The 12981-nt window shown below is 38.3% G+C and overlaps 1 protein-coding gene across 2 annotated transcripts in view; it reads right to left on the bottom strand.

The window, feature by feature from the left end:
- Positions 1-12981, bottom strand: part of psd3l (pleckstrin and Sec7 domain containing 3, like) — a 146494-nt gene that overhangs the window by 119245 nt on the left and 14268 nt on the right. For both annotated transcript variants that reach the window (XM_056265554.1, XM_056265552.1), the window contains exon 2: positions 3527-3638. In XM_056265554.1, the coding sequence (XP_056121529.1) occupies positions 3527-3638 (112 nt within the window). The remainder of the gene's footprint in view (positions 1-3526; positions 3639-12981) is intronic.

The raw sequence follows: 12981 nt of genomic DNA, 5'->3' as shown, positions 1-12981 counted from the left end.
GTTCTAATTTGATTTTTGGATACTGTGAACACGTTTAGCTAAAGAGACTGCCGCTCCAGTTTAGCGTTTATTGTTGTTTCTGCAGTTAAAAAGACAAAGTTGACAATCCTGGCCATACTTTCGTTATTTTAATAATTTCTTTATTTTTATTTTATTAATTGATCACTCAGGGTGATCTAATTTAACTATTTGTGACTTGTGTTTTGAATATTTGTTCCCCTGCACTTTAGGCATTTTGCACACATTTGTTCTGCTTCTTGTGACTTGATTCTGACTTATTTCGTTTTGTATTTTTATTTATTATAAATGTATACTGTGTTCTTAATTGTTGATTATTTTTCAGTGCATCGATGTTGCGCTGTAGGCCTACTTAGAGCATGCTCGTACAGGCAATTCAGCCGATTTAATTTGATTTGCATGTGAAGTGCAAATCCTATCTCCAGTGTGGCCTTTCTGCAGTTATTTATGTTATAAATTTTAAAGCCCCGCCCCCTCCCCAACACCACACACATGATTCGACTATTAGTCGACTATAGGCAGGACTTGACGAATCTGATTCGACTATGAAAATCCTTAGTCGGGGACACCCCTAGTAGAAATCGAGAATCGAACCGTGACCTTAGAATCAAAAATTTAATCGAATCGAGGATTTGGAGAATCGTGACACCCCGACACATAACACACTATAGACTTCTCTAATTCAATGTTATAGATTAGGTCAGCCGGAACCGGGAACACTTCCCATAAATCCTGATGTACTCGTTACATCATAGAAGGATGGCGTCTACGCTAATATTAGTCTCTCTGTTTATCCCGAGGTTTACCGCAGTCCGCCGGATCCAGGCCGTATCCAGATCTGATGGAGGACCTGCGCCTGTACACGACGACAACGCAGTCCTGAAGTGTCACTAGTCTCTCCCTGTGAAGGCCTCCTTCCCTTTACCTCTGTACAGATAATCGTTGTCAAGATTATTTCGGTTCACATGGCACACGGAAGTGATAAAAAATTCTGTATTATGAATTTAAGGCCAGACAAGTAGTTTGTTGAGGGTTGATTTGTAAAGGACTACACGCCTGCGCACATATATATTCAAACGTGCATACCTATGGACTGAACACGTGATGCGCATGTGCTTGACGTCTGTGTTTTCGAGGGTTTGCATTTCAAGGTTTGCGCAGAGATAACTGATAACCGTTTGACTATTTCAGGGAGTGTGTTCTCGAGCCGCAGGCACTGCTGTTGTGCGAGTGAGCGGCCGGAGCACATTAAGGGTTTTCTGTTAGAGCGGTGTCGTGTTAGCGGCCTCTAAGTTAATAACTAATGATCTTCGCAACGGAAGTGAATCAATCAAAACTAACTTTAGCTGGACAATAACTTTATTCTAGAGCTGCTGTAAAGCCTAAACAATCTCTGTTATTTTAATTTCCTTTTATCACTGTAAAGCTGCTTTGAAACAATCCATATTGTTAAAAGCGCTATACAAAATGAAGGTGATTTGACAAATGATTCTGTTTTGACAGAAAAACGGTTTTCATTTATTAATAAGCATTTTTTTACCCCAAAGAATGAACACTTAAAAGAATATGTACTTAAAAACCTAAGGTTTTCTTTCCATAATTTATTGAGAACTTTTCTATGACATCTGGACAACTATATTACCCTGACATTTCTTTACTTTATGCTATTTCAAAATTATAAAAATGTATTTTTAATCAGAAATTAAAAATGGGTCATTACAGAAAAAGTGTAATCAGGTCATTGTATGTGTGAATTGTACTTTTTTTAATGCACAGGTTGAAATGTGAGGGTCTGTCAAACATTAATCATCTAACTGTGAACCTGTTTGAGCATCATGCAGATTAGTCATGTTTGTTGAGAACTGCTGAAACTCTTCACCAGGGGGCAGCATTCACTATAGAGGATTTACAGACTGAGTGAAATATAATCAAGCTTACAATACATCTCTTACAGTGTGTGAGATTAAGATTAGACACATGAGCCACACTTAAAAATGTCTGATTGTCAAAAGATATAAAATATTAAAGCTGGTGGCATTTATTGTAAAGAAAAACATCACAGGCATAAGCAAACCATTTGGCAAAGAGACGTTTTTTAGATTTGAAAAACTGGTTTCTTAATTAATCTTACCAAAAGCTACAGCCAACAAAGCAGGGCTTGTGTACAAATTCATTGTCTTTAACAATTAATATCAAGACAAACATTAAAAGACTTCCAATTGCTTGTGAGAAATATTCCCTCTTTTGTGCAGAATCCCTGGGGTCTCTAGAGTCCAGTTTGAACAGCTTTGCTTCAAGTGCACAGTAGATTATATGAATTGGGATGTAAGGTCACTGCTGTGCTCAGTTGGTTTCTGAGCCTCTGAGCTTCGTGACTCATGTGTGTATCCTCCTGAAACAGGTTTCATCATGAACGCTGCCACTGAGGCATGACACACCCCTGATACAGAAGCACTGGGATCTTGGAGGAGCGCGTCTTGAAAACGTGTCTTTACTGAGAGTTTAATCACGTTCTGTATGCACAGTTCATTAATCATGTCAGTGATATCCACATTAAACAACTAAATTACATCAGAGACAATCACATTTATATAACATCTGAACAATTAGCCGATTACACAGTGACATCGCCTTCTTTTTTACAATGCCAGCTCAAAAATGGATGCCATTAGATGCTAAACAAAGGTATGTTTCTTCACTGAATCTTTTTTTTTTGGTATGTTCTCTCTCACCAAAGTTTCTCCCATGAGCCCCGTGGTCTTAGGGAAATCCCATACATTACTCTCCGGAAAGACCAGTGTTGCCAGATCTTGCTAGAAAAACTGGGTCTGACATGCCCAAAAAAAGTTTCTCCAAAATAAGCCCAAATATGCGTTATAATGGCACCACTGAAAGAAAATATGCTGTTTACCAGCAGCCGCTTCATGAGTCAACAGTTGTTAACTTAAAATGGCCAGACAAAATGCGTTGGCTGGATAATATGCCAAAAATAGCAGACATCGAATTAGTTCAACTGAAGCCTAAATGTTGCTATAATTATCACTACATCAATAATCACAATTTTGGTGGTGACTCATGTTGATGATCTACTCTCCAATTGGTTGCCTCTCTCAAAAGTGCATTATGTATGAGGACTGAGTATTATTATTATAATTATAAAAATATCCCCATTGACTATTTATTGTCATACCAAATGCACTTCATCGACTGCCTTCAGGTTTCACCAGTAAAGCGTTATGTTTGCTATAGAGTGGCAACCTGCAATTGTTATCTTAAGAGCTATTTCAATATGCTTTAACACATAAAACGTTGTGTTGGTATAAATGGATGTATTTAGGTTGATTCAGTGGCTTTTTAAAATAAAATAAATCAGTGTTTTTAATGATTACGTCATCATTACGTTAGCAGCAGAAAATATAGCATCACACACAGAAGTGATAGGGAAAATGGTCAAGTGTAAGAATACAATACATCACATGCAAGTAAAGTAGGCAAGAACATACAGTACCGCAATCTGATGAGCTTGTGTCTTCTGTGTTTCCAAAGAGAAACTGGTACTTGGCTTTGGCAACACTCTGTGCGTGTGTAGAGGAGCCGCCGACACGATCAAACGCTTCTCCCTGCAAGAACAAGACACAGTTAAACTCACATGCTTTACACTGACATCATATTAACTGAACGGGATGACAAGGCTTGTTCAAATATAGGCTCATCATCAGTTGCAGGAGGACATGACGTCAGATCAAAACAGAGACTATGGCCCCTATCACACACTCGGCACAACGCAGCGCCAGGCGCGACGCAAGTGTGTTTAGCTAGTTTCAGCCCGACGCACTTATCATTTTCACCTCCTGCGCCACATTGTTTAATTTAGCAAATGCATTTGCACCCATCTGTGGCCCATGGGCTGCTGGTCTGAGAACCAGGTGTGTGTTCAGGCGCATTGGTGGAGCGTTGCAGTTTGAGGAACTGAACTAGACTGAGCCGTTGACCAACTGAACCCTGCTCTAAAGTCAATGGCGCAGTATTTTTTTGTTATTTAAAGAGCGGGTTAGTTATGTGCGCCTATAGGCGGGTGCACAACACGCTACACTTTGTCCCGTGGATGATCAGCTTGCGAGCTTTAACCTCTCACACACACACACACACACACACACACACACACACACACACACACAGCTTTAACCTCACGCACGAGCAGATCTGTTTCCTCGCTAGAGAAGCGTTCAGTTTTTCCACTTGCAAATTCCGCCGTGTAAATAGCGAATCCGTCATGGACGAGCGCAACTGGCTTTTAAAAGGAATGGGAGATGAGACTCTGATTGGTTTACTGCCCAAAACACACCCATTATTCATTAAGAGAAAAGGGACAAAACACAGCCATTACTCATTAAGAGAATAGGGACAAAACACACCCATTACTCATTAAGAGAATAGGGACAAAACACACCCATTACTCATTAAGAGAATAGGGCCGACCCTTTTAGACCATGCGCCGGGAGCGCCGACCATTTTTCCCGTCGTTAAACTAGCCTTAGACCATGAGCTTAGATCCTTAAAATAGGGCCCACAGTCTTTCAGTTACCAAAAGATGTGCATATGACCAAAGAGAGGAATTCTTCCAAATTCAGTGCTGCTCAAAGTACACTGAAAGAAAGAAACACAAGTTCAAACGAGTTTTACATGATGGACGCTGTCAAAACAAAATATGACTTGTGTGCTATATTCATCTTCTCATGTCAAGTCAAGTCACCTTTACTTCTATAGCGCTTTTACAATACAGTGTCTCAAAGCAGCTTTACAGAGATAACAGGAAAATAATGCAACAAAGTTTGTATCTAGAAGAAAATAGCATCTTAGTCCAGCTTATGTAAGTTCAGTGATGGTTCATTTCTGTTGTAAAAAAAAAAAAGTTATTAATTTAGTTCATTTATATATATATATAGCCACTCTGGAGAAAACCGTGATGTCATCGTCCAGCTCAGTTCAGCTCTCATATAATGGTGTCAATGCAGGAGATCAATAATAATGCTGAATATTAAATGCCATATAAAAGCTTTGTGAGAAGTTGTTATTTTTCATTGAAAGTCTCTCCCCTCCTCCACTGCTCTCTCATCTATTTTGTAGTATATATTCAAATATGCTGAGTCAAAGCGTGCCGCGGCAGGTTTCGCAACAATGATGCTAAATGGAAACACACCAAGTTTAGAAATGCAAATAAGGATTTCTGTGAACAGTTTTATTTTGGTGTGCACCTCACACAGAGAACATATGACTTCAGAGGACTAGACGAGATGAACAGTGTGAACACTGTGCTAAACATCATGTGATATCCACAGGAGAGAGTCAGTCACACAGAATTGGGCCGATGGTGAGTAAATGAACATTTTAATTTTAGGATAAGCTGTTGGTTTAACTCCAGCATGAGCATAAGACTGTGAGTGGCCGGTCACTATGACTCGATCCCGGCGGCCCAGGAATGTTTCTGTTTCCAGAAGAGGGCTGATTATTTAATTCCAGTGTCTTTTGTATCTGGCGAGTAATGGACCACACTCTAGCCACATGACGGAGCATGAGGAATTACTGGAACTGAACTCGAAACACTGTCCACTTTCATTTTCACAAGAGAAGTCAGGAGCATGAGTGAAAATCTGACCGCAGAGTTTAGGTTTGCCTGTTTTCCCTTGTTTGTTAAGATCAGAGTTCATAGACTATGGAAATCAGACATCTTTATCAGACACGTCTATAAAACAAGCTCAAAGTCTAACGCATGTTTTAGTCGGATCTGAGTGAAGGAACACTACTGACATTAACAGCAGCTTCCCGTCAGGAATCTAGTGTGATAAACCCAGTTATTGACTAGATCTCCACGGAAGACATGAGTCTGTTTAAAGGTCACCAGTGATTGCAGATAGAAACACTAAGAGATACCTCTGTTTAGTAAGTAATGTTATCTACTTGTGGCCATTGTGAAATGAATGAAAAGAAAACAGTCTTGAGCGTAATGAATGCAATGCTCTCGCAGCAGTTATGAGGAAATCTCCTTGAGCTTTCATGATCCTGTTAGGGCTGCAGCTCAGAGCCCGTGAGATGATGCTGGGACAGCACTTGTAGGCATAGACACAGGAGTGCTGTCAGCTTTGACTTGCTCAGAATGTCCTCGGGTGAAATCCACTGCAAACCCAGCATGCAGAAAAACAAGCAAAACACAAAACAGGAAGTGATATCAGAGCGCACCGCTGCACTCCCAGTCAACAAGGTTAACCAGGTCTGTAGGGGTGTAGCGATGCCCTCATGTCACGATTCGATACCCCGACACTGAACTCACGATACGATATTATTGCGATACTCCAAGACACATGATAAAAGGTTAACAATAAATGTACTGTTGATTAAAACGCTAAATTTGGTGTTACATTGTGTGTGTAAATGAATAGGATGGACTTGGTGCTGAAACCCAAAGCACAGGACAATAGAGACACCAGAATAACAATATTCATGATTCTGGAGCTGAAAATACGGAATTATTTAAGGCGAATATGCTTGTACTCCGTCACTGACTAGATATATTTATAATAATGTCGGACACTTTACTGGTAACATCAGACATTTGGCATCATCAGGACACACAAATATTCCCCCATTGCATTATTATACATTAAATTCAACATTATAGCAGTTTACTGTAGTGCTGACACTAAAACAGTTATTTTTATTTTGAGTGAACTATACACAATACATATTGTTGCATTTTTGTATTCCGATATATTGTGACACCTCTATCAGGTTGTAAAATGTCATGTGGTACAACTCCAGTATACTATACAAGTTTTTTTCAATAGGTTATTACGTATTACATGATGCTTACACCAACATTTTTAGATATTTTACATTTAAAATGAAAAGTTTTTCAAAATCATAAGAACATTATTTGGACATTCTCAACAAATTATTTTTCCTGACGATTCCTTCAATGAATGAGTGGCCTTTTCAGTCAGTCACTTCAGATGAAGCAACAACGGTTTCATGTCACACACGAGGCTCATGGTATCATTGACCGATTGTTCAAATGACGATGTGAAGGAAAAGCCACATGTATCAAACAGAACACTTCACTCACACAGACAAACGTTTCACAAAGGTCTTTGCACTTCTTCAAAAGAGGAACAATGTGACATTAAGGAGCTTGAGGTTGATAAAGTGGTGCAACTCTGCCAACTGGAAGATTATAAATGGTGGCATGTGTTACGAAACTTCTGTAAATGTATCCAAGGCTTTGCTCATGCTGTCAAATAAACTTGATACTGACAAATTGCCTTCAGAAGTCAATCTTCTGAAGAATCTGCAAAAATGGAACAACAGTTTAAAAAAGTGATTTTTCACTATTATTTACAACCGGACCTGCATTTTCATGGGTTTGAATAAAAGATTGTTGTTATAAGAGACAACTTTGTTCATCAAAACCACTCCTTTCCTGGTAAAAAAGGAAACTTGATTTTCAAGTCAATGAACTTGCGACAGCTGAATGTTACATTTTTGACAAGCTAAACATGTCAGTCTCTGAGTAAAATGTCATTTATTTAAGCCCCGAAATAAACATCATTCCATAAAATAAGTATAATGAACTACACAAAAAGCATTGCGAACTTCTCCAGCATGTTTTATAATTAGCCAAAAATCAAACATAGGCTAGTTCACCTCTTACGCATGTTATCACGTCCGTCATAAACGTATGCTGGCTGACAGTTGGAATATTACAACTAAAAACAGGCGAAACTCCCTCATGGCCATCATTCGCTTCACTGAATACTGGCCGGCTAAGAAATAAATCATTAATAACTTACAATCCGTATTTACGAGAAGCAGAGAAAATTCTGAGAAAAACCCACACTACTGGATGTTTCGATAGACATTTATCATCAAGAACTACGCAATCTGATTCTGACATTCCTGATTTGAATATTTTCAACAATTTTCTATTTTTGGCTGACCTTTTTTCATAATTTTGGCAACGGATGAACTATTAAATGAGTGATCCTGAGACGAGTCGCTGTAGTCGGCCAATTTGACTGATTTAATATATTATATACTGACATGATATTATATATTATGAACTTGATTTTATTTTATTAATGTAGTTTGAATATTATCTTCTCGGTTGCTTATAAGATTAAAACAAATAATACAGTTTGATAAAATGTTGTTTAATTTTCCAATAAAAGATGATAGATTTTACATGATTTGTTACATTTAATTAGGCCTACCTCTTAGCCGATTTTGACTCCTATACACAATTCATCTCCTATTCTACGTTACGTGTCCCTTTTGAAGGCTTAGTTTAAGAAAACATGAAGTTAATCAAATAATATGTGATTGGATCTAAATGGAGTTGAAGAACTGAGTAGCCACAGGAGTCATTGTTGGATGGCAGTGGCACAATGAGTACCTTCAGAGAAAACACTGGTGTTGAATTGATTTTAGGACACTGTATGTCCTCCACCTGCCACAAATCATTTAGTATGTGCTGTTCTATGAATATGCAAATGAGCCCCGCCTCCACTCACTCAGCTCAGAGATCCACTGGTTGACGATCACACGTTGATCTGATTGGTTACAAGGTAGTGTGTGACGTCAGAAACACCAGCGATTTCAAACCGTGTTTTTTAGGGATGCACGATGATATCGGGACAACATCGGTATCAGCCGATAAAAGCTTAAAATGACCATCATCCGCCGATATGAATATTTCTGCCGATGAGCCTTGCCGATAGGGTGGCGTGTTTCCTATACGCACGTGACGACCGCGAACGAAGCATGAGCGCCAGCAACTTAAACTTCCAACTAGGGGTGTGCGTCTCACGGTTTTTGATCGCGGACGATTAAAATGTCTCCACGATCTACTTTTGAAGAAAAATCATAGTATCGTGCATTCTATCAGTTCAATTCTGGCGCCTTCATCTCAACATACTGTACAACGCGACGTACATTCACATCACATCACATGTAAACGCAGAGGTAGAGTTACACTCACGGGACACCGCAATTCACAAAAGTTCATTATTTACATGTGCGTCAAAGTCTTGCTAGTTAAACATGTCATTCACGTGCTGACGCGCTGTTCTAACATGCGCTTTTCTGAGCGCGTTACACCCGACGCTCACAGGAACTAAAGCCGTCACAGCGCCTGCATACTGGACTAATCTTTCGAGTCTTATTGCGCTGATACTGTTAAATACACACAAGGTTTACATAAACAAAGTTGGTTAAGTCTAAAGTGAAAGCAAACAGAGAAAATCTGCTTGTCAAACGTGTGTACCCATATAGACACGTCGCGTGCAGCTCTTAAAGAGACAGTATCTATAATATGCTGCCGCTTGTCCTTAAAGAGATACTGCACCCAGAAATTACAATTCTGTCATTATTTACTCACTCTAATGTTGCTCCAAACCTGTATTAATTTCTTTCTTGTGCTTAAATATACTATGGAAGTCACTGGAGTACAGCAACTGTTTGGTTAGCCACATTCTTCCAAATAACTTTTATTTTCAACACAAGAAAGAAACTTGAGAGAGTAAATGATGACAATTTTAATTTTTGGGAGAACTATCCCGTTAATGTTAATAAAACAACAAAACACAGAGGAAATCACACACTGCTCTTGACTGAGAACTTTAATAGAAGCTTTAATAAGCTTTTTTTTGCACTTAAAAAAAAATACAAATATATCGGCATCGGGCAAAATTAGTTTGAAAATATCGGCATATCGAATATCGGCCAAAATCCTATATCGTGCATCCCTAGTGTTTTTGAGACTGTCTTTGGTTCACTGCAGTTTTAAGCATAAAATACTCAGCAATGCTGTCGACTTATGAATTTACACATGGTTTGTCTTAAAGCAGATTAATAACACCACATAGACATGCAAACAACATTAAAAGCTTGGTTTTCACCACAGGGGGGCTTTAAAGACAAGAAGTTCACAAAGTAGGGGCGAACTGGGAAAAACCATGAAGATGAACCAATTCTGACAATCCCGATTTTTCCTAGCATTGAGCAGTCTTGAGCTTTGCCCTCAGGGTAGAACATGTATTTAAGACACATAGACAGCGTGTCAGCCTGAGATCTTCAGTCCTCTAACACAATAATTATTCTCAGAGAATAGAGGACTAACAGAGCTACAGCAGAGCACGGTTCAAGCTTCCACTACATTTAATATAGTACACCATTTTAAAGGGTTTTACAATCAAAATACAATTCAAATAAGTGTCGTGATCACCTACAGTATAACATCTCAGGCAAAACTGCGGCCTCATCCCATCAGAGTTTTATCTGCCATTGTCAAACAGAATATAGTCAAGCAAATGAGTTGGCTATTCGTTTATTAAAAGGTTAAATGTACATTTCAGGTCCTGAAACTGCTCCCAATAAAATAAAATAAAAAAAAAGAATAATCTTTTTGTCTTTACTTGTTCAGTAGTACAAATGGTTATGTGGAGAGACACATTAATTGTAAATGCAAATACTCTATGTAGTGTCTTATGAATCAGCCGTAACCCTGATGGCTGATTCATCAACTTGAGAACAGGACTGCATAATTAAGGGGATTGTTTTACGCGTTCACTCTAGGGCTGAATAATAACCATTTGCCATTTGAAAAATTAATATACCATTTGAAAAACTAACAAGTTAATGAATAAATTAATACAAAAAACTGTGAATGTGGCCTATGAAAACTCTTGTTTTATATTAATAAGCTCATAAAAACTTGGAAAAGAATTACAAAAATAATGTTTAGATGGAATAGGCTATAGATTGCCGCACTCCTACCAACTTAAAATAACAAATGCATTTGATGTAAAACTAGCCAGAGTCTTATTAATAGCAATACTTGAAGATGAAGTAAGCTAAGTAACAAAGATTCCCAAAACCCAAAACGAGTTAGTTAGCTTCATGGTGACTGCCATGTTGAGGTCACATGACTGGCCCAATACTACTCACTTTATCTCATTTTCAGGCACTTTCACTTGTGGAGTAAATGTTTTGTGTCTGCATGATCCTGGATCCACAGAGATAGTTTAAAATCCTAGACCGCTGTCATATCAGCCAGAGGAAATAAGGATTATAAACAGAGATGCACCAGCGGCACAGGCAATCTCTCTGTGTGTGAAGCGACACACACCCGCCTCCTGTCACTCACTCGTCTCATTCACTCCGGTTAAATAGTGCTGGTACTGCGCATCATTTTACTATTCCGCAGGTTTCGCATTCACACCAAAAGTGCGCAAATACACACTAAATTATGTCAAAATGCCCATCTTTGCTGAGTATTCAGTTAAACAGTCAGTTTTGAAACCTAATTAGTTGAGAAAGATAACGCATGTTGTGTAACAGTATATTGGATCAGTGCATAAGCTCTTAAAGGGACAGCAGCCTAATAAACCTGCTGCTGTCTGCCATGTTCATCAAAGAACAAAATCACTCGCTGCTCTTCCCTAAATGACTTTTGTAACTAATTATATGCATTAATCTGTATTTAATTTTTACAATGAAGATGTTATTTTACATTTGATTATTTTTATTTCTTTATTTCTTGCCTGAATATACTGCATGTCCACCTGGAAAAACTTAAAGCCGTGTTTATTTCATTTCTCTCTTACATTTATTTGTGCTGTTGTTTGAAATTTGTTTAGTATTTATTGTTATAAATTTTTTTTTATGAAACTTATTTTATTACTGTCTTTTTACTTGTTTTTTTATGAAAATAACATTTGGCATTACAAAAAAAATCGGAATTCGGCCAAGAAAATTTAATTTGGTGCATCTTCTGTTCATACTAAACAACTAGTTGATTTTTGATATCAGCAGAGCAGAAATGTTCAGCTGCTACTGTGGGAAAGGCCCCTAAAGTGCACTGAAGTGTGTCATTACGGCCAAGCGGTGCCAAGCCTGCTGTCAACATAAGGAAGCACCTTGCGATGGTATTTTGGTTATAAACCGAGTGCACTCAATCATGTAGGTTGCTGGTGGTTTCTCAAAGGGAAATTGCAACAAACCTCTCGAGTCAGCTCAAGCTCAGCATGCTATAGGAGCAGCGTCCAGCACACAAGCTTGGGGAAACCTCCCCCCCTCCCAAACCAGGCCAGTTCGACTGGCTCCTCGTTCAGAACAGCGCTTCTCAATCGGTGGGTTGCAAAACCATTTTGAGTGGATCGCAGAGTGTGTAGTCAAAACAACAGCAAAAAATGTCATTCTGTAAAAATGACTTATTTTGAACACAGTTTAAGTAAAGGCTAAGAGTGCCAGAGAAAAACATGTTGTCCTGATTCAGTTTCTGCTGTCAAATGAGAGGCTATGTGTCAGTGTCATTATTTGAACGTTATTTTCCTAATTTGTTACGAAACAAAAGTTTCCCACCTCAGAAAAGCTAACTTTCCTGTCCTGTCTGATGTGAGTTACACAGTCTATCACTTCACTAGCCTATATATAAAGAGAAAATTAAATTACAAGCATGTATTGTCAATTAGTAATACATGAAAATTACCAAAAAGTACCAATAAATTACGTAACTGGTATGTCGTGTGTTAGCTCTGAAGGATTTATTACTCCCATCTTGATGTGCAAAAAGTGAATTGTACTTTTTGTTTAAATGTCATCAATAGTGATAATACTTTAACACAATGTCCCTTCAGTAAGAGAAACAGCAGTGATGGCTTTATTACTAGGGAAGGTATTGGATGTGTCATAATTGTCTTGCTTTAAATCATTTAAATACTGAATTACTGAAATTGATTTGACTCATAATATCACATTTAACATTCTTCCCCCTTATTGAGAAGCCCTAACCAGACACATGAAACACACCTGATCTAGTTATGTCTGAAACATATTTATGATGCTTACAAATCAACATGAAATCTAAATAAATTCATTTTTCATTATTTTCCTCTGAAACTTCACAGCTTA

This window comes from Rhinichthys klamathensis, unplaced genomic scaffold (genome assembly GCF_029890125.1).
Source record: "Rhinichthys klamathensis goyatoka isolate OS25496 unplaced genomic scaffold, OSU_Roscu_1.1 h1tg000236l_1, whole genome shotgun sequence".
Taxonomy (NCBI): domain Eukaryota; kingdom Metazoa; phylum Chordata; class Actinopteri; order Cypriniformes; family Leuciscidae; genus Rhinichthys; species Rhinichthys klamathensis.
The sequence above is the reverse complement of the archived record's forward strand: the minus strand, read 5'-3'. Positions and strand labels throughout refer to the sequence as shown.